Source organism: Clytia hemisphaerica, unplaced genomic scaffold (genome assembly GCF_902728285.1).
Source record: "Clytia hemisphaerica strain Z4C2 unplaced genomic scaffold, Clytia hemisphaerica genome assembly, whole genome shotgun sequence".
NCBI classification, from domain to species: domain Eukaryota; kingdom Metazoa; phylum Cnidaria; class Hydrozoa; order Leptothecata; family Clytiidae; genus Clytia; species Clytia hemisphaerica.
In genome coordinates this window covers 1980554-2008158 of record NW_027103962.1, presented here as the reverse complement: position 1 = coordinate 2008158, position 27605 = coordinate 1980554, and the positions used below count along the sequence as shown (strand labels likewise).

The 27605-nt window shown below is 35.2% G+C and overlaps 4 protein-coding genes and 1 long non-coding RNA gene across 5 annotated transcripts in view; 3 read left to right on the top strand and 2 right to left on the bottom strand.

Annotated features, from left to right (window-relative positions):
* The window catches only part of LOC136810298 (uncharacterized), a 63052-nt gene extending 37298 nt beyond the window's left edge, over positions 1-25754 (bottom strand). Inside the window, exons 1-4 of the long non-coding RNA XR_010847088.1 lie at positions 25588-25754; positions 24955-25067; positions 24612-24725; positions 4884-4990 (exon numbers count right to left, since the gene is read on the bottom strand). This is a non-coding gene — a long non-coding RNA (uncharacterized lncRNA). The remainder of the gene's footprint in view (positions 1-4883; positions 4991-24611; positions 24726-24954; positions 25068-25587) is intronic.
* On the top strand, positions 2949-4085 carry LOC136810297 (uncharacterized). Its single transcript, XM_067066865.1, has 2 exons — positions 2949-3111; positions 3715-4085. Exons 1-2 carry the CDS (start codon positions 2991-2993, stop codon positions 3972-3974), a joined length of 381 nt encoding a protein of 126 aa, XP_066922966.1. The 5' UTR covers positions 2949-2990; the 3' UTR covers positions 3975-4085.
* LOC136810271 (uncharacterized) lies at positions 6435-10353 on the top strand. Its single transcript, XM_067066841.1, has 5 exons — positions 6435-7168; positions 7868-7924; positions 8304-8472; positions 9030-9175; positions 9809-10353. The coding sequence occupies exons 1-5, from the start codon at positions 7010-7012 to the stop codon at positions 10058-10060; spliced, it is 783 nt and encodes a 260-aa protein (XP_066922942.1). The 5' UTR covers positions 6435-7009; the 3' UTR covers positions 10061-10353.
* LOC136810269 (NPC intracellular cholesterol transporter 2-like) lies at positions 12116-15737 on the top strand. Its single transcript, XM_067066839.1, has 3 exons — positions 12116-12292; positions 13750-14033; positions 14875-15737. The coding sequence occupies exons 1-3, from the start codon at positions 12208-12210 to the stop codon at positions 15004-15006; spliced, it is 501 nt and encodes a 166-aa protein (XP_066922940.1). The 5' UTR covers positions 12116-12207; the 3' UTR covers positions 15007-15737.
* On the bottom strand, positions 16473-18180 carry LOC136810270 (QRFP-like peptide receptor). The gene has a single exon (XM_067066840.1). It carries the CDS (start codon positions 18140-18142, stop codon positions 16556-16558), a length of 1587 nt encoding a protein of 528 aa, XP_066922941.1. The 5' UTR covers positions 18143-18180; the 3' UTR covers positions 16473-16555.
* Positions 25755-27605: the final 1851 nt, after the last annotated feature.

Sequence of the window (27605 nt, the reverse complement as noted above, 5' to 3'; positions counted from 1 at the left end):
GGAGCCCCCTTTATTGCTCACTTCCACGCCGCACGAGCACGAAGTTTGAGAAATTCTAAAGTTTATTCTGCTTTGTCAGTACAGAGGCGCCGCTAACTTTCTATATATCACACGAGCATGATAAATTCACACTACTTAAAATACCTTATCGGCCCTTTTTACGTTATAAGGAACAGCGTGAAAAGGACCGATAAGCAATCACGTAGACTTCACACAAACCGCTGAGGAGGTGGCCCCCGATAAGGTAGGTATGACACCCTCCAGTACGGAGGATATACATCTAAGAGAGCGACATATATTATTTTTTATTTTCTTATCTGCGCACCAAAAATAAAATTCATTTATTTGCTATTTCTAAAAATTTATAACAAATTCTTCTTTAAAATTCGACTATGTAAATACCATACTGTAGTCATCATAAAAACACTGGTCTGGAAGGCTTTTTTCTCTTTTTATTGATAAAAAATCGATTTATTTTGCAAACATTTTGATCATGTGATTAGAAAATAGACCAATCCGAAGAGGAGATTTTGATAACGTGATCAAAAAGTATGCAAATCGCAACTTGTCTTTTGTTTGCAACAAATAATAAAAATAAAGCTAAAACAATTCATTGCCATGGGAAGTAATTAACAGGCTATAAAAGTGATTAAAAGTGTTAAAAGTTGAGTTAATTGGCTACAAAAATCACTAATCAGTAATCATTAATCCAAATTAAAAACTAGAAATTAAAAGTGATAAAAGTTGATTTAATTGGCTAATAAAAATCACTTATCACTAATCATTAATTCGAATTTTTTATTCATACATCGATGATCGTCTCTGTGGAGGCGTGAAACAGCCTGTCACTGAAAATGCACGTTACACGTATGCGTAATTTAACTGTGTTGTACAGGGTGTCCCTAATTAAAGTATCGAGTTTGAACATGCGATTGAGTAGAAAGTTTTATGTGCGTGTTCACAAAATTGTATTTTAAGCTCTCCCTCTTATTTCTTTGTCATTACGATTAATTTATACGTTGTAACTACCTTTTGTAATAAGCCTGTGTGATGGAGAACGTTCTTATATTTTAGCGATAACACACACAAACTTTTCTACTCAATCGCATGTTCAAACTCGATACTTTAATTAGGGACACCCTGTATAGGGTGTCCCGAAAAAAAGTATCGAGTCGTACCACTTCTATAGAAAGAAAGTTCTTGTGTGTGTTTCACTAAATTTGCAACGTTTATCAAAGTTTCAAAGACATCTTTATGAATAACTTTTACAAAAGACAATTCTCAATATAACTTTAACGTCATGAAAATTGTAAAGAAAATTGTAAAGAAAGTTAATTCTTTTTTATCATGATGACTGTTGTAAAAACAATTATTGTGTTGGTATGTGTTTTCTTGGGGTTTTCTTACATTATGTTAAACACACACAACAACCTTCTACTCTACTTTTTTTAACAACGTTATGTGCCAGCTGGGTAAGTTCCTTTAGTTGTGTTGTGGGGCGGAAACAATTATATGTTCCGCATTAATCAATTTTTGCATTAAATTATTTTATAAAGGTTTCAATAAGGCAAGACAAATTTAATTTGTTGTTCTACGGGCCCACCCGACCCTATTTTTGCTAAAATCCAAAAAATAATAATATTGAATTTCCAATACAATATATTTTACACACTACTTATTTGTAAGAATCAAATTTGAATAAAGCCAGTTAGGGAAACCATCCAAGATCCTGCCATTCTATAAGCCAGCAAAAACTAAGTGACACTTGTAAACTTAAGTTTCTTACCATTTTCCATAAAAAACAATCGAAAACATTACTACTTCCCAAAGCGGGAGACCAGAGCAAATGATCTTCCTTGATGAGGGCGCCCTATTGGATCTATTATTAACTCCTTTAAAATGGTGGACAGAGTTGCGGAATGATAAAGGCGCCCGCCGCTTCGAGGGTGGTAACGCCAAAACACCCAATATGATCAGCCAACAGAAGGCGAGTTAGTTGCCGCGTGAGTTACGTCATGCACTCCACCGTAGAAAGCACAAACAAAATTTCGCAATTATAAGAATATCTTATGTGCTTAATTCTATTTGACTTTGAGAGCTTCATTGATGATGAAAAAGTAGAAAGATGAGAAATGCGCTGGTTAATTTTGTTTAAATAGGTGTGTTCTATCATTGTTGAAAGTTGGAGAAATTTCTACCAGTGCAAAGATTTTTTACAGCCAATTAAAGGCACAGTCTGCTTATAATTACTATGTTTGCTATATCGTCTAGGCAAAAAACGGTAAAAAAAGACGCAAACGTAATTTTTTTATGAGTGCGGTTATGATTTTTTTGATTGCAGCCGCGTACAGGAACTCGCCAAATGTTCCTAACTGAAAGCTGAAAATTAATTCAAAAAATTGAAAAATTTAGAAAATTGAGCATTCCATATACACTAAGATTTTATTATGATCTTCATCGAAGATAAGAAAAGTGAATTTTTGACTATTTTGCACCTTCGTACCAAAAATTACAGAATTCCTATGATTCAATCCCGAGAAAAGTTGGTAACAAACGAACGGACGAACAGAGGTTGATTTATATGACCTCCAGGTAGGTTTAATAAGAAAGAATATGGAAACCTGCCCAAAATTTTCAAGAATAACTTTAGAACAATCCGAGCTTCGGATGCAGTAGACTATGCTATAGTCAAAGACGAACCACTATTTAAGAAAAAAGCCCAAAGCTGAAGAAAATTCGCGAACAGTTTTTTTTGCCGAAAAGAGTTTACAGTCGGTAGAGTTGCCAGTCGCCATTTTTTTCCGTATACCGCCATAACGCCATACCACCATATTTTCCCGCCTTTACTATTACTGTAATGGACGATAACATCGTCTATTTTAGAGGCTGATTTTAAATGTTCGGCAAGTTGAAAACGATTCGATTTAAAGACCTCAAAATCTTTCCATACTCTAAATCTCCTATTCATTCCAGGTTCTCAAGGGTCATCAATGTCTCCAACAATGAAAGCACCAGAGACTCAAGAAGTAAATGCTGACAATGGTGAGATTGATGCAGAAAACCAGGAGGAGGGTGTCATGACTCAAGAACTCAAAGATGAAATTGATCAAGGTACGGTTAGAATGATCTCTTTATCAAAAATTCTTTCGAGAATCGGCCCTTAAAGTGAAAACAATTCGAAATTTTTCGATTCCTTACAGACATTTTTCCAAGATTCGATCGAGTTTTGCAAAAATTTAATCCACAACTATCCCCCTTGGTCCGACCATCAATATGGCTACACTAAAATAAGGAGAGACTAAGGGTTTTTTGTCCTCATATTCTTTAATATATACTTATTATACTTATACTTATTTCAATTTTTTGCTTGGAAAAAAATCTGAAACGTTCAGTAAAATTTTTTTTCTCATTTCGAAGAACTCGAGTGATTAGTTACAGCCAAATTCGAAACTCTCTTATTCTTTCTATGACTCGAAGAATACTTTTGTCCCTTGAAGATCGAATTAGAGAGTGTCGACTATTCATGATATGCACCATTGCAATGTCTTCCACGGATCCAACAGTTGATTGGTTGAAAGTGACGTATTGACTGATTTTACGTCACTTACAACCAATCAGCTATTGAGTCCGTGATGTAATCTCAGAAGACGTTGCAATTGTCCATATCATGAATATAACATTATTACAATCGCAAATTTTCTCACACAATCACAGAAATTTTGGAAGGTGAAAACAACGGCAACGAAGAAGATGACGATGAGGAAGACCTTGCAAAAAGTCGTGAAAAACGTTTTATTCGGTTCCGTAGAATTAGAGTACCACGAATTCGTATTCGCCTTCGAAGGGTCTGGGATCGAGTGAAATGCCCCACAAGATGTGCTTCTTACCGCTACTGTATGATCAAAGCACCTGGTATTGCAAAATTGGCTTGCCACAAAATCAAGAAAAATTGTAGATGTGGATTTTTCGGATGAACTGTTCAGCACAATATAATACAATATAATTTGAAACGACTTGGCTTAAAATTATTTTATCTTTTTTAAATGATGGGTTAGATTTATAGAATATATAAACTTTGATAGATTGTAGCTGATGATCGTCGTCCATACGGGCGGCATGAAACTTAAAGTTCTGAAACAATAAATCAAAGCCTCTTTCTTTTAATTTGAACAAGTTCTGATATCATCGAGCACTCTCGGCAGATAGAAGAAAATAGACTTGTAAACTTTGATAGATAAATTTCAATACTTTGAAAGGCATAAGCCTTGTCCCCTTTCGCCATTTTAACCTTAATGTTTTGTAGAGTAAGGTAGAGTAAATAAAGGGATTATGAAACAATTTCATCCTTGTGTGCAAAACTAAATTCGAAAAGTTTTAAATTTCTCGTTTAAAAGCTCTTGTGCTCATTCTTGAGTATTTACATAGAAAATTTTTGAAAGGTAATCGGGCCCCCTCTCAAGTCTAAAAATCCTATCTATTTACGAACAAATCACATGTGCCACCCCCTTCTCATAGACCCACTGGGACCCCTTCCCACTGGAAAATTGGCCAAAATATCGCCCCCAGTGGAAAATTATACTCCAATTTATGTCCACGTCGAAAATAATCAAATAAGCAAATCCTCACTGTAAAATATCGTGCTAGTTTTTCCATCCCCACTGAATTTTATGGGTTGAAAACAATGGAATTTAAATCCCCAGCCATAAAAAACAATATCAATCCCCGTCGATTGTTTGCCTGTTATTTCCTGTTATTTCTACCCCCACCCTTGGCAGAAACAATCCTACCGGATCTGTGAAAAGGGTCTGTGAGAAGGGGGTATCATATAGTTAGCCCCCACCTATACAGGTAGTGAAAATCAATCGATAATACTCTCCACTTACTTTCATAGAGCCATTGCATTGACATCCAATCGATCAACGATCATTTCAAATACAAAATCAACATCAATTAATGCTTCCTGAAGTGTTTTAGATGTCTCTACGTCACCCTACAAAAATAATGGCACATTAGTCCAGTTAATTAAAGAACCTTCTATCTCTTAGGGTTCGGTCACAAAAGATGACTCGGTTCTTTTGATTTGATATTACATCTAAACTGAATATTGGATGTACAGTGCAAGAAACCTTTTTTTACTAGAAGAGAAGGTAAACTTTTAAACTTTAAAAACACTAAAAAGTTAAACGCTAAAAACTTTGGAGCACTGTTGCTAGTAAAGTTGCAAGCGATTCAGAGCCCCCCCCCCCCTCAGCGGTTTGCGTGAATGCGTGCATTAAGGATCCGCTGGGGGCATCACTCAGAATATTTGAACGACGTGTTGAGAGGCCTCCGAAAATCTACCATTTTAAGACCACGCTTCAAAATCGACAAAATGCACCCTAAAACGCTTACCTAAACAGCGCCCAAATAGCCGAACACGAAAAACTCAAAAAAAACCCTCCGCCTTTCGCATAATTTTCTCCGCAAAATGTAAATAAATACACATAAGTCTTTGAATCGACATTTATGTAGGCTACGTCATACCTTCCTACGTTTCGAGCGTAAAACTCCTATTCTTCGGGATATGCGCACTGCTCTCCGGATGCATCGCAGGTTTTAATGAAACAATAGAGAGTTTCGAAACCTAAGCCAATTAGCTGTGTTTTAAGTTTTAAACATTCTTTTATTTTAAATTCTATTATGTTTAATCCTACTAATAGGTGGATTCCCGTTGGGGGTCACTAGTGGCCGCGCATAGCAGTGCCTATAGACCAAGAGTAAAGCCTAAAAGCCTGGAGCTTTCTATTGTTAGACTAACTTTTCGACATCAGTTCAAAATTCAAACAAAAAAATAACTTTCTCAGGTCACGTGGACTGTGGCAGCAAATTTGTTTCAATTCTCGTGAAATTTTACCAAAAAATAGAATGAGTGAATAGGCCACTAAGCTTAGTAACGGTTCCTTCATGTTAAATGGATTGAACTAATTACGACCTAATGGAAACAAAATTTATTATCAAATGGATATTACCATGAAAACAAAATATCACAATATTATTTTGAGTTTAGTTACCTTGAATCTCCGATTCAGTTTATTCATTGATTGAATTTTAAAAATTCATAGTTTTTCATTTATGAAATCAGATTTTATCATCCTATTTGCATGACATGGTGGGTTTTAAAAGGAAAATATCAATTTTTTGCGTGAAAAACACACTCTTTAGTAAAGTCATCTTGGATTTTGACTGAAAAATTTAGCGTCAATCGAGCAGCTTTAATTTGTTTATAATAATATCTTTTTTAATGGTTATTATTGAAAACATATTTTGTAGCAGTGTGATTTCGTGAAAATCTTTTACAAATTTGGTTTTTTTTTGAAAATTTGAATTATTTAGTACTAATATAGCTTCTTTCATATAGCCTAAAGCCTCTTAGGACTCACAGAAAATATCAAATTTTCTGACTCTGGAAAAGACTAGGATAGAACGGAATGTTAGATGCTAAACGGCTTGTGACCAACCAACCATGTTAACCTATTTCTATTAAGGCGGGTCTCTACTTGCGCGCGCTGCAACTGCACTTTCTCGAGCAAAGCTTCCACGGTATTGGTCGAAAGAAAAATGAAGCAATTCCATTGGCGCGATCTGACGTAACGGTTGAAAAAATTTGAAATGCATTCAACTTTTTTTTCGAACGCGCGTCATTTTTACGACGTAATCTTTTTTCCAAGCGAAAAGGATTGAAGCCAAAACGTGCGATCGCAGCGCACACAAGTGAAGACTGGCCTTTACAAAAGTAGAGGCATTCGCGATATTTATAACGTAATGTTATATGCGATGGAAGCACCCAAAAAGACCGGGGGCTTGCTAATTAGTTTGAATTTAAACAATTAAATTAGTGACAAACGCTCAGGCCACTTTGGGTGCTTCCGTGTAAAACATTACTTCGTGAATATCATGAATAGAAAAACATTTTGAAAAAGTAGCTTGACGTCCTTGAAAACAAAGACAACGAAAAAAAAGCAAAAAATTTATGATGGTCAAACAGGTCACAAAAAATTGTGCCATTGCTACATTGGTATTTGGTGTGCTTCATGTTGTCATTGGTATCACACTTTTCGCATGTTGTTTTGTCTTCTCGGCCACCATAACAGGTGGCAGTGTGGTGGCCCCTTATTGGACAGCACTACCAGTAAGTCTTAGTTGTAAAATACAGTTGACGCTCTCTAGTTACTTTAATGGGATAAAATTTCGCAGGGATTAAATTTCGCAAGAATTAAATTTCGCGGGGATTAAATTTCGCGGGGATTAAGTCCCAATAGAAATTTGAAAAAGGCCTTATTGGCGAAATATTTTTAAACAAAACTCACAAAATGTAAAATAAACTACTATTTGAACGTTTAATGGCATCAAAGAAGCGCTGATAATGTGTATTTCAACAACCAACACAAAAACGATTTTGCAGCAAAAGGCACAAATTGTGAAAATATTGTCTCCCGGTAGTGCCATCCGCACTACCTAATTTAATCCCCACGAAAACTTATCCCATTAAAGTAGACGTTCTACTATTCGCTGCACTCCACTATTCGATTATTGGAACTCACCGTCAAGAAGAAACTCTCATAAAAGACTCTCTGTTATTTGATATACTCTCTAATTCGATGAATATCTAATCCCCTCTTTAAAATCGAATCAGAGAGCGTTAACTGTAGTAAAATAATACACCGACCTCAAATCAGTTTTTTTTCACAACCATTTTGGGAAACAAACTGACTTGATGAAATCGCAAATTGACCTATGCTTGGCGAAAGAACAACCACCAAATCTAACTCTAACAGACAGTTTGAACGTGTAAAGTATTTTAACCATTCCGTCTATCATATTTTTGTAGATAGTCATTCTGAGCATTATGGAAATCGCGCTTGGAATCACAAAGAACCACTGTTTGGTAAGAGCATCTGAATTAATTTACTGGCTTAAAGGCCCGGGGGGGGGGCTACCTAGGTAGGTGAGGGATACTTATATGTCCCACACTTAAGAGTACCTTTTTGGAACCTGGCAGTCACAAAAATAGGAAGATTTCAACTTTTTAACCGTTAAATGATCGAAATTTGGTAAAATTGGTTTCAACAAGAGTTTTTGCCTTCTCTTAGTCTAACTGAAGTCTGAGGGCAAAAACTCAATTGGCACCTAACCTTCAGTTCTCCAAGTTCAATCTAGTAACCACCCCTTTCCAAACGATAAGTTACACCCGACGTCTCAAATTCAACAATACAAGATTACTCACATAATTCGATTCCTGACTATTCATAGTTCTTTTTTTGCAGATGATAGCGGTAATGGTATTAAACATTATATTTTGCCTTCTATCATGGATTGCAACAGCCGTGATGGCAGTGGCAGCTGGAGTGTACAGCTTAGCGTTGGATAAATTGGAACACTTTGGACATTGCATGGAATTCAATAATAAATGTTATTGCGATGGATCCACTTATAGTAAGTTCCTTTCATTCGAGCCGATTCGAGCCAATACGATTCTAATAAGGACGTCAAAAACTTTCTAGTCTTTTTGGGTTTTCATGCCTAAAATGTTTTTAAGATGTTCTTATTTTTCAGTACTTTTTGTGTTCTTAAACTTTTGACCTCGTAGTGCTAAAAAAACCTTTCACTGTCTTTAAAACCCTCCAAGTGTCAATAGGATGAATGACTTATTAAATTTCATTGGTACGACTACTGAGTATCTTATGAGAAATTATTATTTATTCTCATCAACATAATTTGATACCATAAGATAATTAGAGTTACACAGTGGATCCTCCAGAACTCGAACATGCATTGGAAACTCGAGATTTCGAGTTACGGAGTAAGGCTAATAAGGCATTGTTAACTGAAGGGAACATGAAACTTGTTCGAGTTAAGGAGACATTCGAGATATAGAGGTTCGAGTTATAGTGTTAATAGGGGTTCGATCTGTTTAAAGGACTTCAAATTTTAAGGGGAGGGGACACTTTGTCCCAGCCTGCATTTTGATCAACCGTTTATTTTTATTGCAGACACCCCTTGCAGGGACCTTAATACCATTTCAACACTGTTGGATTTATTTGCTGCTTTCAATGCTTTGGCAGCCATTGTTTGTTTGTGTGTCTCAATCACAGGATGTGTGGCTGTTTGTTGTAAGCCTGAAGATGAGGCATCAGAGGTGAGAAGTCTTTAATAATGTGTATCTGTATGAATGCGGGTAGGGTTCTTTTGCCTGCGTGAATGCGTAAATTGAAAAAACTTATGCGTGAAGGTGAAAATCCACTTTTTGATTGCGCGAATGTGGAAATATGCTCTGTTTTGCATAAAATACGTGAATTTTCTCTTTTTTCCATCGATTTTGTGAAAATTTCCCCGATTTTCAAACGTTTGAACGATTTTTCCCGAAAAAAATTACCGGTAAAAAGAATGCATGAATGTGTGAAATTTGAGTCATCGAGGAGGAGGGGAGGGGAGGGGAGCTCAATAATATGGTGGTAATATTTGTTTTGATTGTTTGGTTAAGACAGACAGTGCTGAGTGAGATTCTCACTTTGCCGTTTTGTAAGATTCGGTTCAATTTGGGGGGGGGGGGGGGACACGGGATGTAAAAACTATAAAAATACAGTGAAGTCTCCATAAATCAAACCCGAAGGGGGGGAGGGACACAAATTTGTTGATTTCGAGTGATGGAGTTTGGTTCATAAGGCATTGTTAACTGAGGGGAAGAAAAAACTTGTTCGAGTTAAGGAGACATTCGAGTTATTGAGGTTCGAGTTAATGAGACTTAACTGTATACTAATTTTCTTCATAGGGTCAAGTGGTACAAGCAGGTCAAGTAAGGTACAATGCTCGTGGAGGACAGACCGTTATCATCAATACAGCTCCACCTTCTGCTCCACCGCAGCCACCTCCGTATAGTTACCAAGGACCCAGTAGTCAAGACAACAAGAATCCAACAATGCCCATGCAACCGATGCAATTCAATTCGAATTTTCAACAACAACAACAAACACCCGCTTATCAACAGCCTCAAAATAACCAGCTTATTATGTACCAACAATAACAAGGACTTTAAACGCTACACACAATTTATTGCTAGGAAATATATTGGTGAATGCTGGCAGTATATTCTAAAGTACTCGCAATTATATTGAAAAATGTTATTTGCAACAATAACAATATGTCTTCGTTACTCCAGTCGAAATACAGTTGACGTTCTCTGAGTCGATTTTCAACGGGGATTAGTAGTGGTATTCGACACCACGGGAACTTAAAAATGACTTCTCATTTTCTATACTAAGACCATGTTGTTCAGACGTTATGGTTCCGTATCGTTCCGAAACGAAACGGTTCCGAAACGAAACGGTTCCGAAACAAGCGTGAACGTTAAAATTCGAAACGTCAAAAAAGAAGTCGTTACATAGCAACTTTGCTCTACAAACTGATTTGCTCTACTATTTTCTTCGGAACGGAACTGCTATCCGTTTTCTTGCTCCGAAACGTTCGGAAACCAATATGAACGATCTCGATCCGTAAGGAAAGCCATACCCAGCGATACGAAACCGTAACGTCTGGACATGATCTAGGATACCTTTTCATTGCAAATCAAAATCAATCATTAAGACAAATGATGACTGGTGAAACTTCGATTCCAATGAATCCAAGACCTAATTAATGAAATATGACAATATTATGACGACAATAATTCATATAGAAATTCGATCTGACATGCATAGAACTTGTATTTCAAAAAACTTTTCGTACTCATCTACAAACCCAAAATATTGTATCTCTAAAAAAGAATTGCAATCTCTACGAAAAAAGCGTTGTTTCTGCTATTTCATAGGACAGAAAAATGTGACATTAACAGCTTTTTAGGTATTATATGATTCTGAAAATTCTTTTTGGTCCCTGTGCTTTAACTTAAAAAGTATTTGAAAGTAAACTTTTCAGTTTTGTTTAGACTTTTGGTCGTCATGAATTTACATTAAAGCTAATTTAGAGTCCTTCTACAGCGTAATTCTCTACTGTTTCTAGGGTGTTGCACGAGAGGATTAGAAGAAAGAATATTGAGAAATCATTTAATTTGTTGTCGAGTGATTGTTTGTTTTATGGTATAAGAGACCAATCGTATGATCTGCTTACACAATTTTACTCAAACTGAGAGGTATACTAAGTATACATTTTTGCAACTTTGGAACCGCATGAGTGAGGGTGGTTTTTACTCTCTACAAAAATAAGTAAAAGTCTCTGTCTTACCAAAAGAACACCACTGTATCACAAGACCCGGTGCCAAAATTTCGACCCCGGTTTGAAAAACATCCTACCATTTCAGCCCTACTGGAAAAATAACTTTATCATTTTCATCCCCATTTATAATTCACCGGAAAAAAACTGCCCTCTAAAACCATCCCTATTATTATTTGACCTTAGCGCAATAGAATTCTATTCCCATTGGGATTTCAATAGAAATCTTCGTCTTGTGACATGTCTTAAGACTGACTCGGCTGAATCATGTAAGAAATATTGAAAGCAGTTTCTAGGAGTGAAAGTCAATCATAAAAGATTATTAATGACAAATCAATGACGTAAGATAATTAACAAACCGTCAATCACATGTTTATCAGCTCATAGAGATAAAAAGTAAAAACCAGTTCGATTTTTTATGTTGAGAGAAAAAAAGTTTTGGTATATATTCTTAACTTGTTCTAGAAATAATTTCCTAGCCTCTACAAGAAGGTTTAGAGATGCAAAGGTTATACAATGGAAACTCTTTAACTCGAACCCCTATACCTCGATGTTTCCTTAACTCGAACAACTTTTCTTGTACCTTCAGTTAAAAAATGCTTTATAAACCTCACTCCATAACTCGAAGTTTCCTTAACTCGAAATTTCCTTTAATCCAACAAATTTTCGTTCCCTGTGTGTGCTCGAGTTATAGAGGCTCCACTGTAAAAGTGAAGGGACGAGAGTGGAAACCACTCCAAAAAAAATAATGTTTGTGTTCGTATGGTATGATTTTTGAAAAGCATGAAGTGATGAAACACAATTCATTGCGAAACATGAGAAACACGTGATTCGAAAAAAAAGATTCATGACATTATTAATCCGTTGAAACAAAGTCCACTTAAGCGTTGTGAGTTGGAAGACTTAGTTCTTTTGGAAGACAATTTGTCAAAGGCTGTAGAAGGACTGTCGAGATAATCAGAAATGGAGCGAGTTATCATTTTCTTGGCTTTAATTGGTCTAGCATCTTCTATGTCAATCAAATTCAATTCATGCGAGAGTTCAAGAGGTGAGCATAACATTTTGACTATTTTGTTTAGCCTTTAACATTAGTTTTTTCTATCATTTTTCTGCGGGAAATCTTTTTTATTTTTGGCCCAGAATCAAACCAGACATTTCTATCAAAACAGCAATTGTAACGATTTGCTATACAACCCTGTGTCACAGACTATCTGGGACCCCAGCCCCACTGGGAAATTTGGCAAAAAGTTCGTACCCGATGGGAAAAACAACTTAGAATTTCGTTCAATTCCTAACATGTTCTTATTTTAACCATTTTGTGAGTATTTTTGTCCACTTTCCTAAGAAATCGATTATTTTAGAATAATCAAAACCTTAAAATGTTCCTAACTTGTTCTTAACATTTTAGCCACCAAGGCCTTATGTTCTTACATAGTTTGTTCTTCTAAACAAAACGTGAAATAATAATGAAGAGCGAAAAAACTGCTTTGAGAAAGTCTATCAAGAATTTGATCTAGTATTAAATTATTACAAGCCCAAATATTTAAAGGTTAAAGGTCAACTAACTTTCAGTCGATTTAATCTCTGAAAACTGAGACTTTGAAAGCTTCTTAACCTTAAAGTTTACAAATAAAGTTATTGAAGTGTTGTCAACTTTATTGCATGTCGTCACATCACACGTTTTTTTCTTATAAGAACAAACTATATAAGAACATAAGACTTCGGTGGTCAATATCTTAAGAACAAGTCAAGAACATTATAAGGCTTTGTGTACTCAAAAACACCCTATTTCTTAGGAAAATGGTTAAAAGTATTCACAAAATGGTCAAGACAAAAGCTTGTTAAGAACATCCGAAGGTTTCAAAAATTTTAGATATTCTTATAAAAATAAAAACGTGTATCTTATAAATATGCAAAATCTATCAGAAAGCACAAATGGCAGTCTATGGCGACACAAAATAATTCGATCCCTTGTCATTGTCAAATATTGGTCCAAAGTAAGCGAAATAAATCTCTTACAGGTTTGTTCCAGTGAGTATTCCAGAATATTCTCTATAGACCAAAAGAAAATTATGTGTTTCATTTTAAAATGGTTGGTATGAAAGTGAAAGTAAACAAAGTTTTTTATCATTACTTCGTTTCTTTAAATTCAAAAAGCTATCTAAAAAATTTAAAACTTTGAAAAATCACACGCCTAGTATTGATTCGTTTTTTGCGCGCGCTTGTGAATGGAAAAAGAGTGAATAAGTCATGCCGCGTACCTCATTTTTGCATAAGTACAACAACAAAGTACAACGCGGGCGTGGCCGGGCCGGATAGGGTTTTATGTTATAGTAACTACCTTCATTTTTTATTATAGTTTAAACCTCCACAATACTCTATAGAGCCTTCCGAGAAAAATTGACCAAGGGAACTCGGAAAATAACATGCTTAAAAGCCTTGAGCTGTCTATTGTGTAGAGGTACCAAAGCAAGATCTATAAAAACTTTTCAATCTAATTTGCAGGTAAGTCAACAGCAAGCAACATCTCACTCATTATCGAACCATGCACGGCTGAACCATGTAAATTAATCAAAGGACAATCTTCAAGTATCGCTGTACACTTCACACCTGCAAATGTTGCTAAAACATTAGCCGTATCTGTTCACGCTAAAATCGCTTCTTTCTGGGTTCCCTACAGTATTGATAAACCAGACGCATGTAAGGATTCAGGCTTGACTTGTCCATTGGCTGCTGGAACAGAGGCTGATTATGAATACTCATTGAAAGTCTCCACAGCCTACCCAAGTGTAAGTTTGATTCAAAAATATCATATTCCTTTACACACTATATATGTTAACTGCTCACAGACTGTGTTTTCCCTAGACGATGCTATCGTCCGTTTAAAAGTCAGTAAACGCGGGAAAGAGTTAGGGCGTCAGGGCGGTTTACGGGAAAAAAGTGGCGGTAGAGTTTTGGAACTCCGCCACTGCTTACTCCACCCGAATTTATCACGCCTCTCCTAAACTATTTCCTTTTTTAGTGATCTTGTGTAGACGATATGATCGTCTATGCTTTCCCGTGAAAGTATGTCCAAATTAAAAGTCGACTAGTCCGCCATGTTGTATCCTGTTTTATATGAGATTTTCGAGCTTTCAAATTTCAAAAAATTCGAATGATCTCACTGTTGACAAACAGAACAGAATACAAATTAAAAGAGGGATTAAAAGAGGGATGTCGAAATTAGACCAACTTACCATAGCTAATAGAGAAAGAGTATTTCACGGTCAAAAAAATTTGAAACGATTGCATCGCGGGAATTAATTTTTGCGGTTTTGTCCTATTTTGGAAACATTTCTTTCATTTCAGATTCTTCAAATTTTTTTATGAATAGTGGTCAAAATTTGGGACAAGCTGGAGTTTTTACAAGCTCTTATTTGATTTGGTTGGTCGTTAAGATGTAATAAAAGAATCTTATTACTTTTTCTAAAGAACGCGTCATCTCTATCACTTTAAATGACCAATTAGTGAAGTATCTTGTAAAAACTCCAGCTCAACCCCAAAATTTGTAGTTCGCAGGTTCTAAAATTAGTTCCCTTAAGTTATTATGCATCACATTAAACTTTGCATTACAATTTATATTTCATATAGATCTCCTTACCATTGGAATGGAAAATTACGGACGATACCGGAGCATCACCCGTCTGCGTTGTCTTCCCTATCGTGGTCACATCCTCTGCTGCATCCATGTATGAAGAAGAAACTCTCGCACTCATTCCCTAGATAATGTTTCTATCATAGAAAATACAGTTGACATTCTCTAATTCAACGTTCTACTATTCGCAACGCCCCAAAAATATGCTCTCTTATTTAATAATATTGAAAGCCACCGTCAACAAGAAACTCTGATAACGACGCACACATCCTCTGCTGCGTCCATGTATGAAGAAGAATCTCTCACACTCATCCCCTAGATAATGTTTCTATCATAGAAAATACAGTTGACACTCTCTAATTCAACGTTTTACTATTCGATATGCCTTAAAAATATGGTATAATATCAGGGTTGGTCAAATTTAATTTTTCAGAAAATGAGCAAGAATGCTAAGCAATCCCAGGGCGGACCCAAAAATTGTGTTGTCAATAATATTGAAAGTCAATGTTGACAATAAACTTTCATAAACGACGCTCTCTTATTCGATAATATTGAAGTCACCGTCAATAAGAAACTCTGATAACAACGCTCTTCCACTCGATGAAAACCTAATCCCCATTGAAAATCGGATTAGAGAACGTCAACTGCACTTTTACTTAAGTCTTTCATTGTATCAACTTTACTATTAATGAATCAAGCCATGGCTTAATGAGGTAGTACAGTATAATGTATCTAGAACTTTTTTCATATTTTCCAATAGTTTATAATTTTTGTACAATTTTTACGTACTAGCAATAAAAACGATAATATAATGTACAATTTTTAAATACTTCAATGGAAAGAAAAATTTCTTCATCAATAGACTGGCACTCCAGTCGGCCTAGAATGGTATCACGCGGGAAAAGTGAGCGTAGGAGTTAGGTAAACGTAAGAAGTAATTTTGTCGGAAAGCTAATCAGCAGCCTCTCGCCAACTTTTGCTCGTTCTCCAACGCAGCTCCTATTCTAACAAACGCCCGCCGCCTTTATGTTCCCGCCCTCTGACATGATTAATTAACAGACTAGTTTTCTAGTCTATGTCTTCAATGGTAATCTTCAATGGCAAATAATTGGACAATTCTCAGTTCCACATCCAAAGTCAAATTTTCAATTACCCCATTCATTTAACTTAATTGACAAATAATTTTTACACGGACAATATAAGACAGGGGTGAAGCTATAACAACAAAATCCAACTTTCAAACCACTACACTAGATTATTGTAACAAAGTATCAATGGGTAACTGAAATGGTAATCTTCCCTGCAGTGCCTTCACTTGAGCCATGGCACGAGCCCTATTAGTTGTCGAGAGAAATCTAACAGCGATTAACCTCACTAATATCTCCGAATAGAAAATCCTTGAGACTTTTTCGGGAACTAATTCCCTTCTAATATTTAAATGGGAAAAAAATTTCGCAGATTTGTGTGTCACCAACAAAATTAGGAAAGGCTTTGTCCGCGACTGGCATCATAAGCGCTAATAATGAATATTTCAACAATCAAAATGCATGATTTGGCAGTAAAAGGCAAAAAATCGTGAAAGATATCTTCTCCTAATAGTACCATCCGCGAAACTTAATCTCCACGAAAATTTATCCCATTAAAGTAACAGAAAGAATAAATAGTCATACTAAAAATCTAGAGTCTTGTTTCTTTGAGATCGTCACTGTCAATTATTGCATGAAATTTGGTCTCTGTTATCCCATTCAGCTTAGTGACATTCTTTACAAAACATTCTGGGGAATCGAGGTCAGTGCTATTCTCTTCCTCAATACTGTACAATTCTGCAATAAGTGTTGTGTTATTGTTCAAAGGCGTCAGCGTGGGCGGTGTAAATCTCAATAAATCATACGCCCCGTTTCCACCCGTAGAATTCTTTTGAGGGGCGTTTCTGATAATCTCGTCAACTGGCTCATAAGTATTCATTATTGAGGAGGGCGGACTTCGATGACTGATGTTCGGCGTTAGGACGTCGCTACTCTGAGTGGCTGTTCGGGGCCGCTTGAAGTTTCCATTTTTGGAATCAGCAACACTTGTCGTATCAAGAAACGATGCCGTACGTCTGACAACAGTTCGGCCGTATTTATCAGATTCTAAAGTGAATTTCTGATGTTCATTCGATTCAATACCAAGTTTGACTTTTAAAAGCCAGAATTGTTTTTGGAATTCGATTCGAAATTCTTTTGACATGATATAGTAAGTAAACGGGTTGGAAACACTGTTCGCGACCAGCATTGTACCAGAAACCATGATATAAATATGAACATTATCCACCAAATGTACTTCAGTAAAAATACTGACCAGCCGAATGATATTCCAGGGTAGCATGAGAATAGCGAAAACAATAACAACAGGAGCGAGCATGCGCAATGCTTTCTTGATTCCCATGATATGATTAGCAATCAATAAAGTGTGTTCGGAGCCTTGAAGCCATTCATAAGTCATTTGTTTTTCAAGATATAACTTGATCCGAATGAACGTGAATAGTATAATCAACAATGGGCAGATATACCAAAAAATCAGTAAAAATAACTGGTAACATTGCTCGTACGTTTTGGAAGGCCATCTTGATTGACACCTGACCACACCTTGTGGAGAAAGTTCCTGGTAACGGAGTACTGGGTACAAGGGTACAGAGATAGTCAATAAGGATATAAACCATATACCCGTGATGATCATTTTTGATTGAGGAAAAGTTAATTGTTTTCCCATCGCGTGTAAAATCATACGGTACCGATGGATAGAAATGGTAGTCATACAACCAAGCGATACCCCATAAAAAGCATCTGAAATTGTTGGGATAATTTTACAAAGTACAGACCCGAAAGGCCATGAGTTCGGTTCTAAGGACTGTAAAACCCATAAAGGATAACTGATCACTAGAACGCACATGTCAGCGATCGCTAAGTTCATTAAAAACAGATTAGCAATGGTGTACATTTTACGACCTCTGACAATGATGAAACAGACAAAGAGGTTACCAATGATTCCCAGTAATGATAAGATTCCATTGAAGACAAAGATAATGGTAATAATAGATTGTGGGATTGATGTAACTTCTGGTTGCGTTGTATTGGAAATGTTCTGGTGATTGTCGATAGAAAAGATTAAGGAGATATTGTGATAGTCAAAAGTTTCATTTGTACTATTTAATGTCATGTTTGGATTTGACTGCATTGTATAATTACCAGCGTATGAGATAGTGTTGTTGAGCAATGGATCCATTTCAAGAAGGTTCAATACCTATGTATATCAGTAGCGCCTCTTTGTTGTTATCAAGATGAATCAAAATGGCACTTCGATATTTCTTTAGACTTCCATGGAATTTTGAATTATATTATTATAACTATATAGAAAATAGAAAAGAATTAAATCATTTTAAGTGAAAGTTCTGACATAAATGAAAGTAACCCTTCATAACTAACATTTACATGTCTAGCACTTTAACTCTACTAAAAATAGTGTCTAAGTCTAACTGGGGTCTAACTGCAAAAATAAAATTATATAAAGACAGAAAATTTTTCTCATAGTATAAAACATAAGAGATGAAAGTGACTTTCTCTATATACTTTCAACTAACTCCCTTATTCTAGTCAACACTGAAGAGATGAGTTGTTTGTTGCCAAATAACATCTCAACCGAAAACTGAAATTCCTTCTAATTGCACATATGTTTGTTTTTAAATACCATTCGATATTGCAATGTTTTGATCCTATCTTTTAATTAAAAAACCCTCAAATTGTGGAGGTCCAATAACCAAAACTCATGAAAGAGGCGGGCCTGATGCCGTGATAAATAAAAGCAGTTGCCAAAAAAGTGATTATCTAGCTATTAGGGTTGTTATGTGGTAGGTTGGAGACTTGGTTTAATTAGCTTAAAGACTTTGCTGACGTTTTCGCCTTCAACAAACCTTACTTCCCCGTCTACAATTACAGAGAGACTTACAAGGGGGGGGTTCTACTTTTACGGTGTGACGGGATCGGCCCTTTGTTAGTACGGTATTACGGGATTTGACGAAAAAAAGAGACGGGAAAACGGTATTTCGAACCCCTCCAAACCCCCCCCCCTTACAAAACTCTTAGGAATACGATCTTTGATAATAAATGCGAAGCCCAGTTGATCTACAGTCATTTCTCTCTAATTTGAGCCTCTACTCTTTGACTCTTTCCATAATTTGAACTAAAATATTGGTCCCCTCACCTGGAAATGTAATTCAAATTTTTCTCTAATTCGAAGAAAATTCTTCTGAATTCTTCAACTTTGATAAAGTGAGAAAAACATTAAAAATTTGTCTTGCTCTCTCACCCCAGAACCTTCGCTCATACATTTCAAGTAGTAGAAATTTTATGCTTATCTATCTAGAGGAATCAACAAAAATCTTTAAATACTCCTACTTGAACGTAAGGTATTAGGATTTGTTCTTCTAACCGCACGCAAATTTTATTAAATTCCAAAAACAAATTTTTGAAAATCCTTGGGACTAAAGAAAAACCTTTATTGTTTTTGTCCAAACCTGATGTGAAAGTTTTTCAAAGCTCAAACTTGTTTTTGGAGTTTAGTACAGTCATCTTTGATCTGATTTTGAAAACTCGAAAAATTGGGTTTTAAGGGCAGACATGAAATAATAACCGAATTCCTAAATCTTCCACAATAAATCCACATTCAAGAGTTTTTTCGAGTCTTTTAATCGTCTTAAAACTCCTGAATAGAAATCTTTGTAGAAAAAAACTGATATGTAAATCGGTTTTAAAATTTGCTGTTATTTTTCGATGATTCCTAAAACCACTATAAATTCCTCAACAGAAAAACAACAACAGACAACGAAACCAGAAGTCCACGTACATTTTAACACCCTTGTGTCAGACCCACTGGAAAATTTTGCAAAAATTTCGAATTTCAGCCCCAGTAATAAATTGACTTTGAACCAAAACAGGCAAAAAAAATTCTAAGATTGTCTAAAAGCCATCAAAATTCAATTTATTCGCCAGGTGCTGTGAAATTCACTAACTTTTCCAGACAAGAAACTTCCAAAAAATCCATTGATTCAATTTCAATATGTGCAGTCATCCTCAAATAGCAAGTTAATAACTATTTTCCAGACTCTTTCATTTTGAACCATACTCCTGTTAAAAACCTTATACATAAGTAAACCCGAACTTTCGAATATTTTTAACTTTTATATTAGCCATAAAAAAGTACTTCAATTTCTAAATTAAACAACGAAAGTTATCTTAGCAGCAGGCATCACCTTTCCTTGCCTGTCAAAAATTTAGACCTTGAAAGTCATTTCTGTTTGTTTTTCAAGTTGTTACCTACATTAACTACAGATATCTTAAATAAAACACTATATAGAGCCTTACCTTCCCTATTTGAAGCAAGATAATAATGCTCCCTTTTAATGAAGTGCACGATTCTTGAAAATTTGAGGACATTCATTGCATGCAAGTGAAAACACCCCCTTCTCGTAGACCCACTGGGAACCCTTCCCACTGGAAAAATTGGGCAAAATATCGTCCCCAGTGGAAACTTATACTCAAATTTTTGTCCCCGCTGAAAATAATCAGATAAGCAAATCCCACCATCCCCTGGCTAGAAAACAATGGAATTCAAATCCCTAGCCATAAAAAAACATATGAATATCAATCTCCATCGAGTTTTGGTCCGTTATTTTTATTCACACGAGCTGATAAAATCCCACCGGGTCTGTGAGAAGGGGGTGTTTGAAAACCAAAGTCTCTACTATAGTCTACCTTTAGCAGAGATGCTTCACCTGCTGTGGTATATGGAAAATAGAGTTGGTAGCTCTATCTAGTGCTTTAAGATATCTGTGACATGAAAATCAGAATATTTGACGTCCTAAACACTTTGATAAATGACTGTAAAACGAGTGCTAAACTGACCAAGAAGAAAAATAATTGAAAATTGATTCTCTGACTGGAATTTATATTGGCATCACGTCTTTATTAATGTGATATGGGAGGTACCCCAGCGGTACCCCTTCACGCAGTCGCGCAATCCACTGGGTGAGCTCATGTGGTGCAAAGGTCTAGCCTTATTTACAATGATTTTTTTAAAGCTTATTTTTACGAACGTATTTCTTTTGCAAAGTTGAAAAGGGATGCAAAAAAAACTTCATAAAATTCTGAAAATGTAACTATATAAAAACGTTATGATGGTCCGAACACTAAAAGTAAATCCAGTTCGTCCAAAAACGTTTCTTGAAAAACTTGCAAAAACAAAAAAGGCTTTCTCACTTTGGTCTCTACACGTTTTTTTTTTATAAGAACGTCAAAAATTTTCGAAGCCTTCGGATGTTCTTAGTTTTTTGGATTTGAAGCCTAAAAATGTTCTTAAAATGTTCTTATTTTCAGCATTTTTTGAGCATTTTGATGTAATTTCTTAAGAAATTGCTAGTTTTTAAGTCTCCAAAGCCTTAGTATGTTCTTAGAATGTTCTTAAATTTTTGGGCCTCGAAGCCTTATGTTCTTATATAGTTTGTTGTTACAAAAAAAAACGTGTATTCAATTGACATGCATTTACAGTACACTTCTATCACCTCAACCCTATTTATAGGACCCCCATAGGACCTTTCATCCTGAATGCCAATTACATTTCAATTCCTCATAACCTCCAGCAGAAGTAACTCATCATTATTTCCGACTGTAACTTTACAATTTCGCAAAAATACACGTATTTGTCAAAGTACAGTTGAATTTCGTAATTTTTTTGACACATTTTGCATTTCAAAACAGACAAGAATAGGAGCGTCATTTGCCCAATTTAAATCGCCTTAAATCTTATCATGAGTATAAAACAATTGTTTTGGTACTATCTCTCTTTTTTATCGAATTCATCATAATTTGCGTCTATAGCATCTCTAAACTATTAAATATTTTCATCTCTCTAATGCAGGAAGCTCGTGCCATATTTTTCTTTGGAAGCATTTTACTCAACATGCATCATAGGACAAATATTTAGGGCATCCGAAAAATCCAAGTCAAACTAGTTTACGACTTTTAAAAAATATATTCAAAAGATATTGGTATGATTTGTTAAGTTTCGATATCTAGATCTCGAGATATTTTGATTCAAATATTGAAAATTATCGATGTCTTTTGCTGAGTCAGCAGTCTTTACACAATTCATTACCACGGCCACTGGTCTATACGCATCGAGCTTAATATCATATCATAAGTTTGCTGCACAGCTCCAAAACTACTACCTCCTGGCAGCTGTTTTAGCAGGCGCCCCGGGCGCCAAAAGACTGGGTGCTTTAGAAAGGCTCGCCAGAATTCCTATTTTAGCGCCTTTTCAATCGAGTTTAGCTAAAATCTAATACATAGTGCTATGCATCCCTCAAAAAATCTCCCGCTTTAAATAAGTGTGCACACTTTTTTGTTACCTAATGGAAACCGTGTCAACTTTAGTTATAGTGGTTTCCTTGAAAATGGTTTCCACGTGGTGGCAAAACAGAGTGCACACTTAAAACGAATAGACTTTAAATGTGTAATCTTAAGAAAGTTTATAGAAAAACTTATTGAAATTTGATATATATTTAGCAGTATGCTGTGCTGATGAGTCCTAATAAGGACAAAATGCATATGCCAGTTCTTATTTCTTCACATATATATATAGTCAAGAAGTATAAAACCTTCAACTACTCAAAATGGAAACAATAAAGACAAAACTCACAAAACAAGAAGACAATATAAATACAACAAAAATCTAGAATGAACATTCACAGAAAATCAATCAGGTTGGAATTGAAAAGGAAAATATGATGACATAGAAATCCACCAATGCAAAACTAGTGATCTAAAGTGACTACAAGGAAGAAAGCGACTCAATATGAGTTAAGATGGAAAGAAGTAACTCAATATGAGTCAAAAAAATTTTCAAGAAAACACATTATCTGTTCCTCAGTTTTCGACCTACACAGGATTTCGGCCTTTTACGAAAATATCCTCCTATATGATGGAAATAGGGTTGTGTAGGTAGGCCAAGCAGTGTTAATTAGACACCACCACAGATAAAAAGATGTAAAAAGATGTGTTTAGTGAAAGTATGAATATATATATCACGAAAAAAAATGAGAACTATCTCAGTGCTGATCAAACCACCATGATACTACTAGATTCTCTCCAATAACAAACATGACTTAAAACTTTATAAATCATTTTTTTCACCAGCTATAACTCAACAAATGACGCAAAAATAAGAAACATAAAAATCGCTGATATCATATCATCCTTTGAGATTTTGGGAAAGTTACCCAAATATATGTGTTACGTTTTAATTTGAAGGTTAAATATGTATGTGTGTGTGTTCGGACATATGCGCACGTTTTTTATAAGACGGTGAACATTTTTGAAGCCTTTGGATGTTCTTAACTTTTTGAGTTTTAAGCCTTATAATGTTCTTAACATGTTCTTATTTTCCCCATTTTGTGAGTATTTTTGTGTATTTCCATAAAAATTTGAATGTTTTAGAGTCCACAAAGCTTAAAATTAAAATGTTCTCCGGCTTCTTCTTAATATTTTTAAAGTCTCATCGAAGGCTTATGTTCTTTTATAAAGATTTTTCTTATAAGAAAAAAGTGAAGTACATGGTTCACTCTTTTGAAAACTTTTGGACGATTAAGACTTTTGTTTTATGGTTTTAATATTTGCGGACATTATCGCATTTAGGTAAAAACAACTAAAAAGGTTCCTTGTTTCAAAGTTTCAAAATAGATAAACAAAGCTTTTTATTTCAAGGACGTGTGTTTGTTTTAAGTGTTTAACACAAAACGTGACTTCAGCTCATAGTACGTTATCGTAGTGGGTAGTCACCACTGTCAAAGACGTTTACTTTCGTTTTTTAAAAACTCTATAAAACAGACTAAAAACGCATTATTTAAGAGACTCAAGGTAAAGGATTGGCAAGCTTATTCGCTTAAAGTCATCACTGGAACATTTGATGACGTATAATGACGTATAGATAGATCTGATAGGAAGGGGCATTCATATTATTAATTTATTATAATCTTCTGTGACCGTAGTCACAGGCGAGCCAAAGGCTCCTTTTGAAAGGAGGGCGCCACCCTTTTCTCCCTGAATTGCACCACTTACCCTTGATCCTTCTCCTAGTTGCTGAGCATCAAGCAGAGAGGCATCGAGTACCATTTTTGTACTAAATAAGAAATTTTTGTATGACCCGACCGGGGATTGAACCTACAACCTCGCGCATCATAGCCGAATTATATTGTACAATATTACAGCATCATCATTTTCATTTCAAAAAATCGGAACAACATGTTATATGAGTTAAGGTAGAGTCTATTACTATGTTTCCCTAACACCCTGCCTAATCAAAGTATCGATTGACGTCAAATGACCTTAGTAAATCTCAAATTGCAGATGTAGAACGATAACTCGGTAAAAAAACATATTATACGCCAGAGTCAAGATTAATGACTAATTGGATGATTTTATTCAAACTGATGAAAGGCGAACAAAAAAATTGGTGCATACGGAGACTTCCAGTTGCAGTTCTCAAAATAAATCTCGAGAACTCTAATCTAGAACCCAGTCCCTTAGTTCACTTTTCTATGATTAAAAAGTGATGCAATTGGCTCTGAGTACAAGATTGACGAAATTCTCATATCAATAGTGCTTTTTTTCAGAAAGTTCTTAAAAAAGAAGATAAAATTTACCTTCTACAGTTCAGTCTTCATTGATTCCAGAGCTAGTGTTGTAATGGGTGTGTAGACCATATATGTCGTTTGATTGTGGTGTTTCCATGGACAATGCACATATTCATATTGTGTCTGGAATGTGAAGCATGAAGATTTGAGTCATACGAAAAAAATGTAAAATCAAGCAGTAATCCCACACTCCATTTAACTCGTTGAAACAATTCAAATGTTCAAGTTCACACAGTTTGAGGGAAAAATTTGAATTGAAGTTTAAACGCTCGATTAAGGTCTTCTCACCTCCAGGGGATAGATACCTTATTCTTGACATCTCTGGAGCGAAAATATATTTCAAACTCCTTACCCTCTACCAACGAGTTCAATGTCTTCTTTTTAATTTTGTGAATTGACGGTATAATGCTGATATCATTCAATAACTCTTCATCAAAAGATTGAATTTTTGACAAAAAATTCTCACTAAGAAGAAAAAAAATAATCATTATCAAAAAGTCACACAAAAGAATTCCTTATTGCACTCCTGTCTCAGTGGCCCAGTGAAGTTTTTAAAGTCCACCAGGGTGGCTTTGCTAAAGTAAAATTTCTCCAGGTCTGATGTTAAGATCTCAAAACCTCACTGGGGTAAGAACTCCCGGGACAGGGAAAAATTTACTTTTATTTATTGCCAGTCTGATTGTCCTATAGAATTCATTAAACCTGACCGGGTCAGCGATACAGGGGTGTCTTATTCTTGTATTTTCGCGGGTACTAAACTTTCACGTGTTCTTAATTTCAAGAAATTTTAAGTAAAATTTCGCGAAATTTAATACTGTTTAAATTTCCAAAAAAGCAAAATTGCGAAATCAAATACACGCGAAAAAATTTTTCAAAATGGGCCGAAAATCGCATGTAGCTTTTTCTGACAAAGTTTTATAAAAATTCAACATAATACTACCATTAGAATGAGCATTTTTAGGACTTCAAAACACTATGGTCGTACCTTTGACTTCCTTACAACTCGATCCAATTCAACTTTTTCTTCTACTGCTGTCGTGCTTTTTCACTCTCTTTGTCACCACCAATAATATCATCATTACCGCGATGGATATATAATCAATATCTCCTTCTTCCTTTTTGATTTCTATTTCTAAATTTATCATTCTAATAGTTGCTGAAACGAAGGAAAGAAAAATTATCGTAAAAACAAATTTCAAATAGTACAGCCAAAAAGAAGTTTTTTGAAACTGTAATCCACAAGTATTATAGATTAAGGAGAATTTTCCATGTAAAGTTCTCGCCGCATTGGACTGTTCCATTAAAAAACCATACGGGGGTGGACGAACCTCTTCAAAACAAAAAAAATTAATGAAAATGTGTGAAGACCTCCTGGAAAATGGAAAAATTTGCCAAAATACCCTTGAAAAATTTCTTTTCATACCTTAAAGTGAGGGTGGACGACCTAATATCAGTCTTTTACCTTTTAAAATAACCCCCCTTGGAAAAAGGAAAAAGCACCCTCTGGAAATGTTCGAATGGAATGGCCCAATCTTTACATTTAAATTTGTTAGATATTCTATTGTGATACCACCTTTGTAAAAAAGAGTTTACGACATCCATCACATTGAAATGGTGTCTTGCTATTCTTTATGAAAATTAAGATAAACCTTTTGCGATAAGCATTTACCACATGCTTTATACCTTATTTCTTCGTGAACCTGATCAGTATGGTGTTTAAGAGCTAGGGGGGGTATAATAAAGGGATGAAATAATAAAATATTTTGCCTGTGATCCAATTTACTATGAAAGTTTGAAGCTATTTGTTTGTATTTAAACGGTAGGTGAACCATCACTTTAGATAGAGTGGTTTCGTGAGGTTCTAAAAATAGGTGGGATGCAATATAAATGGGGGTTTGAGACCCCTGCACACTATGAATCAGATTGCTGATATTTATTTGTTGTCCTTGTCCACCATTATTGAGGAGAAACTTAAGTGCAGGTGTCTAACTTTTATCTTTGCTTTTCATTTTTAGTAGTTTAAAGGTTTGTTTGTTTTAAATAAGAGTGATATCGTTTTCTTACTCATCAATTTTAATTCACAAGCTTTTTGTTTATATTAGCATAATATGACAAAAGGCAGACACTGTCCTGATATGAAATATGTGTCTAATATGAAAAGGGATTACTTATGTAAAAATAAAATCTTTAACCTGTTAAAATCCCCCCTAATTCTATTCAGAAAAAGTAATAATCCTTCCTCCAAAGCCTTTCTTGAAAAGTTGGATCCCCAAGAGGGTATTTACACGATGTGATTTGCCGAAAAGTTGACAGTATTTCAATTGCTACGTGGAAAATACGAATTGCAGAAAGATGCTGTTATATTGTAGAGTTGATATAAAAGCTAATAAAATACCAAGATAAAGCTTTTGATTTGTACACAATGGATCAAATGCAGTCAACTTAGAATAAATTCAAAAACGTTCAACAATAATAAATTAAGATATACAAAAATACAGAAATATCATCAAATTTTTGACAATACACAGGTTGCAAAATTAAAGTATGAAGACAAATCACGCTTTTACTCGAAATGGTGCTTGTTACATGACATTTATTTCTCATTGGTCTTTAATAATATCATCATGATGAGACAAACATCATATTAGGACGGATCCCAAAATGATACAAGCCATCTGGATGATAGCCGGTCGTGCACATCAGGAGTTGTGATAAAAGAGGTTATAGGAGGTTATATTCCCCCTAATTATTCAATAACAAGTGATACTTTTATGGACCTACCTGGTTATGCATTTAACACATATATAATTAATATCTAAGTGAGCGTGACCATTAAGCAATCATTCAGAACACAAATAGTGACGATCTATTAAAATTAGTCGTTTGTTTCTTATAAAAAAACGTTTAGAAACCAAAATTTCATGCTCTTGAAATAATCTTTCATATTCAAGACTTCGTGAGCAAAAAAACATCTATCTCATCAAAAAATTAGTAATGTGGCTA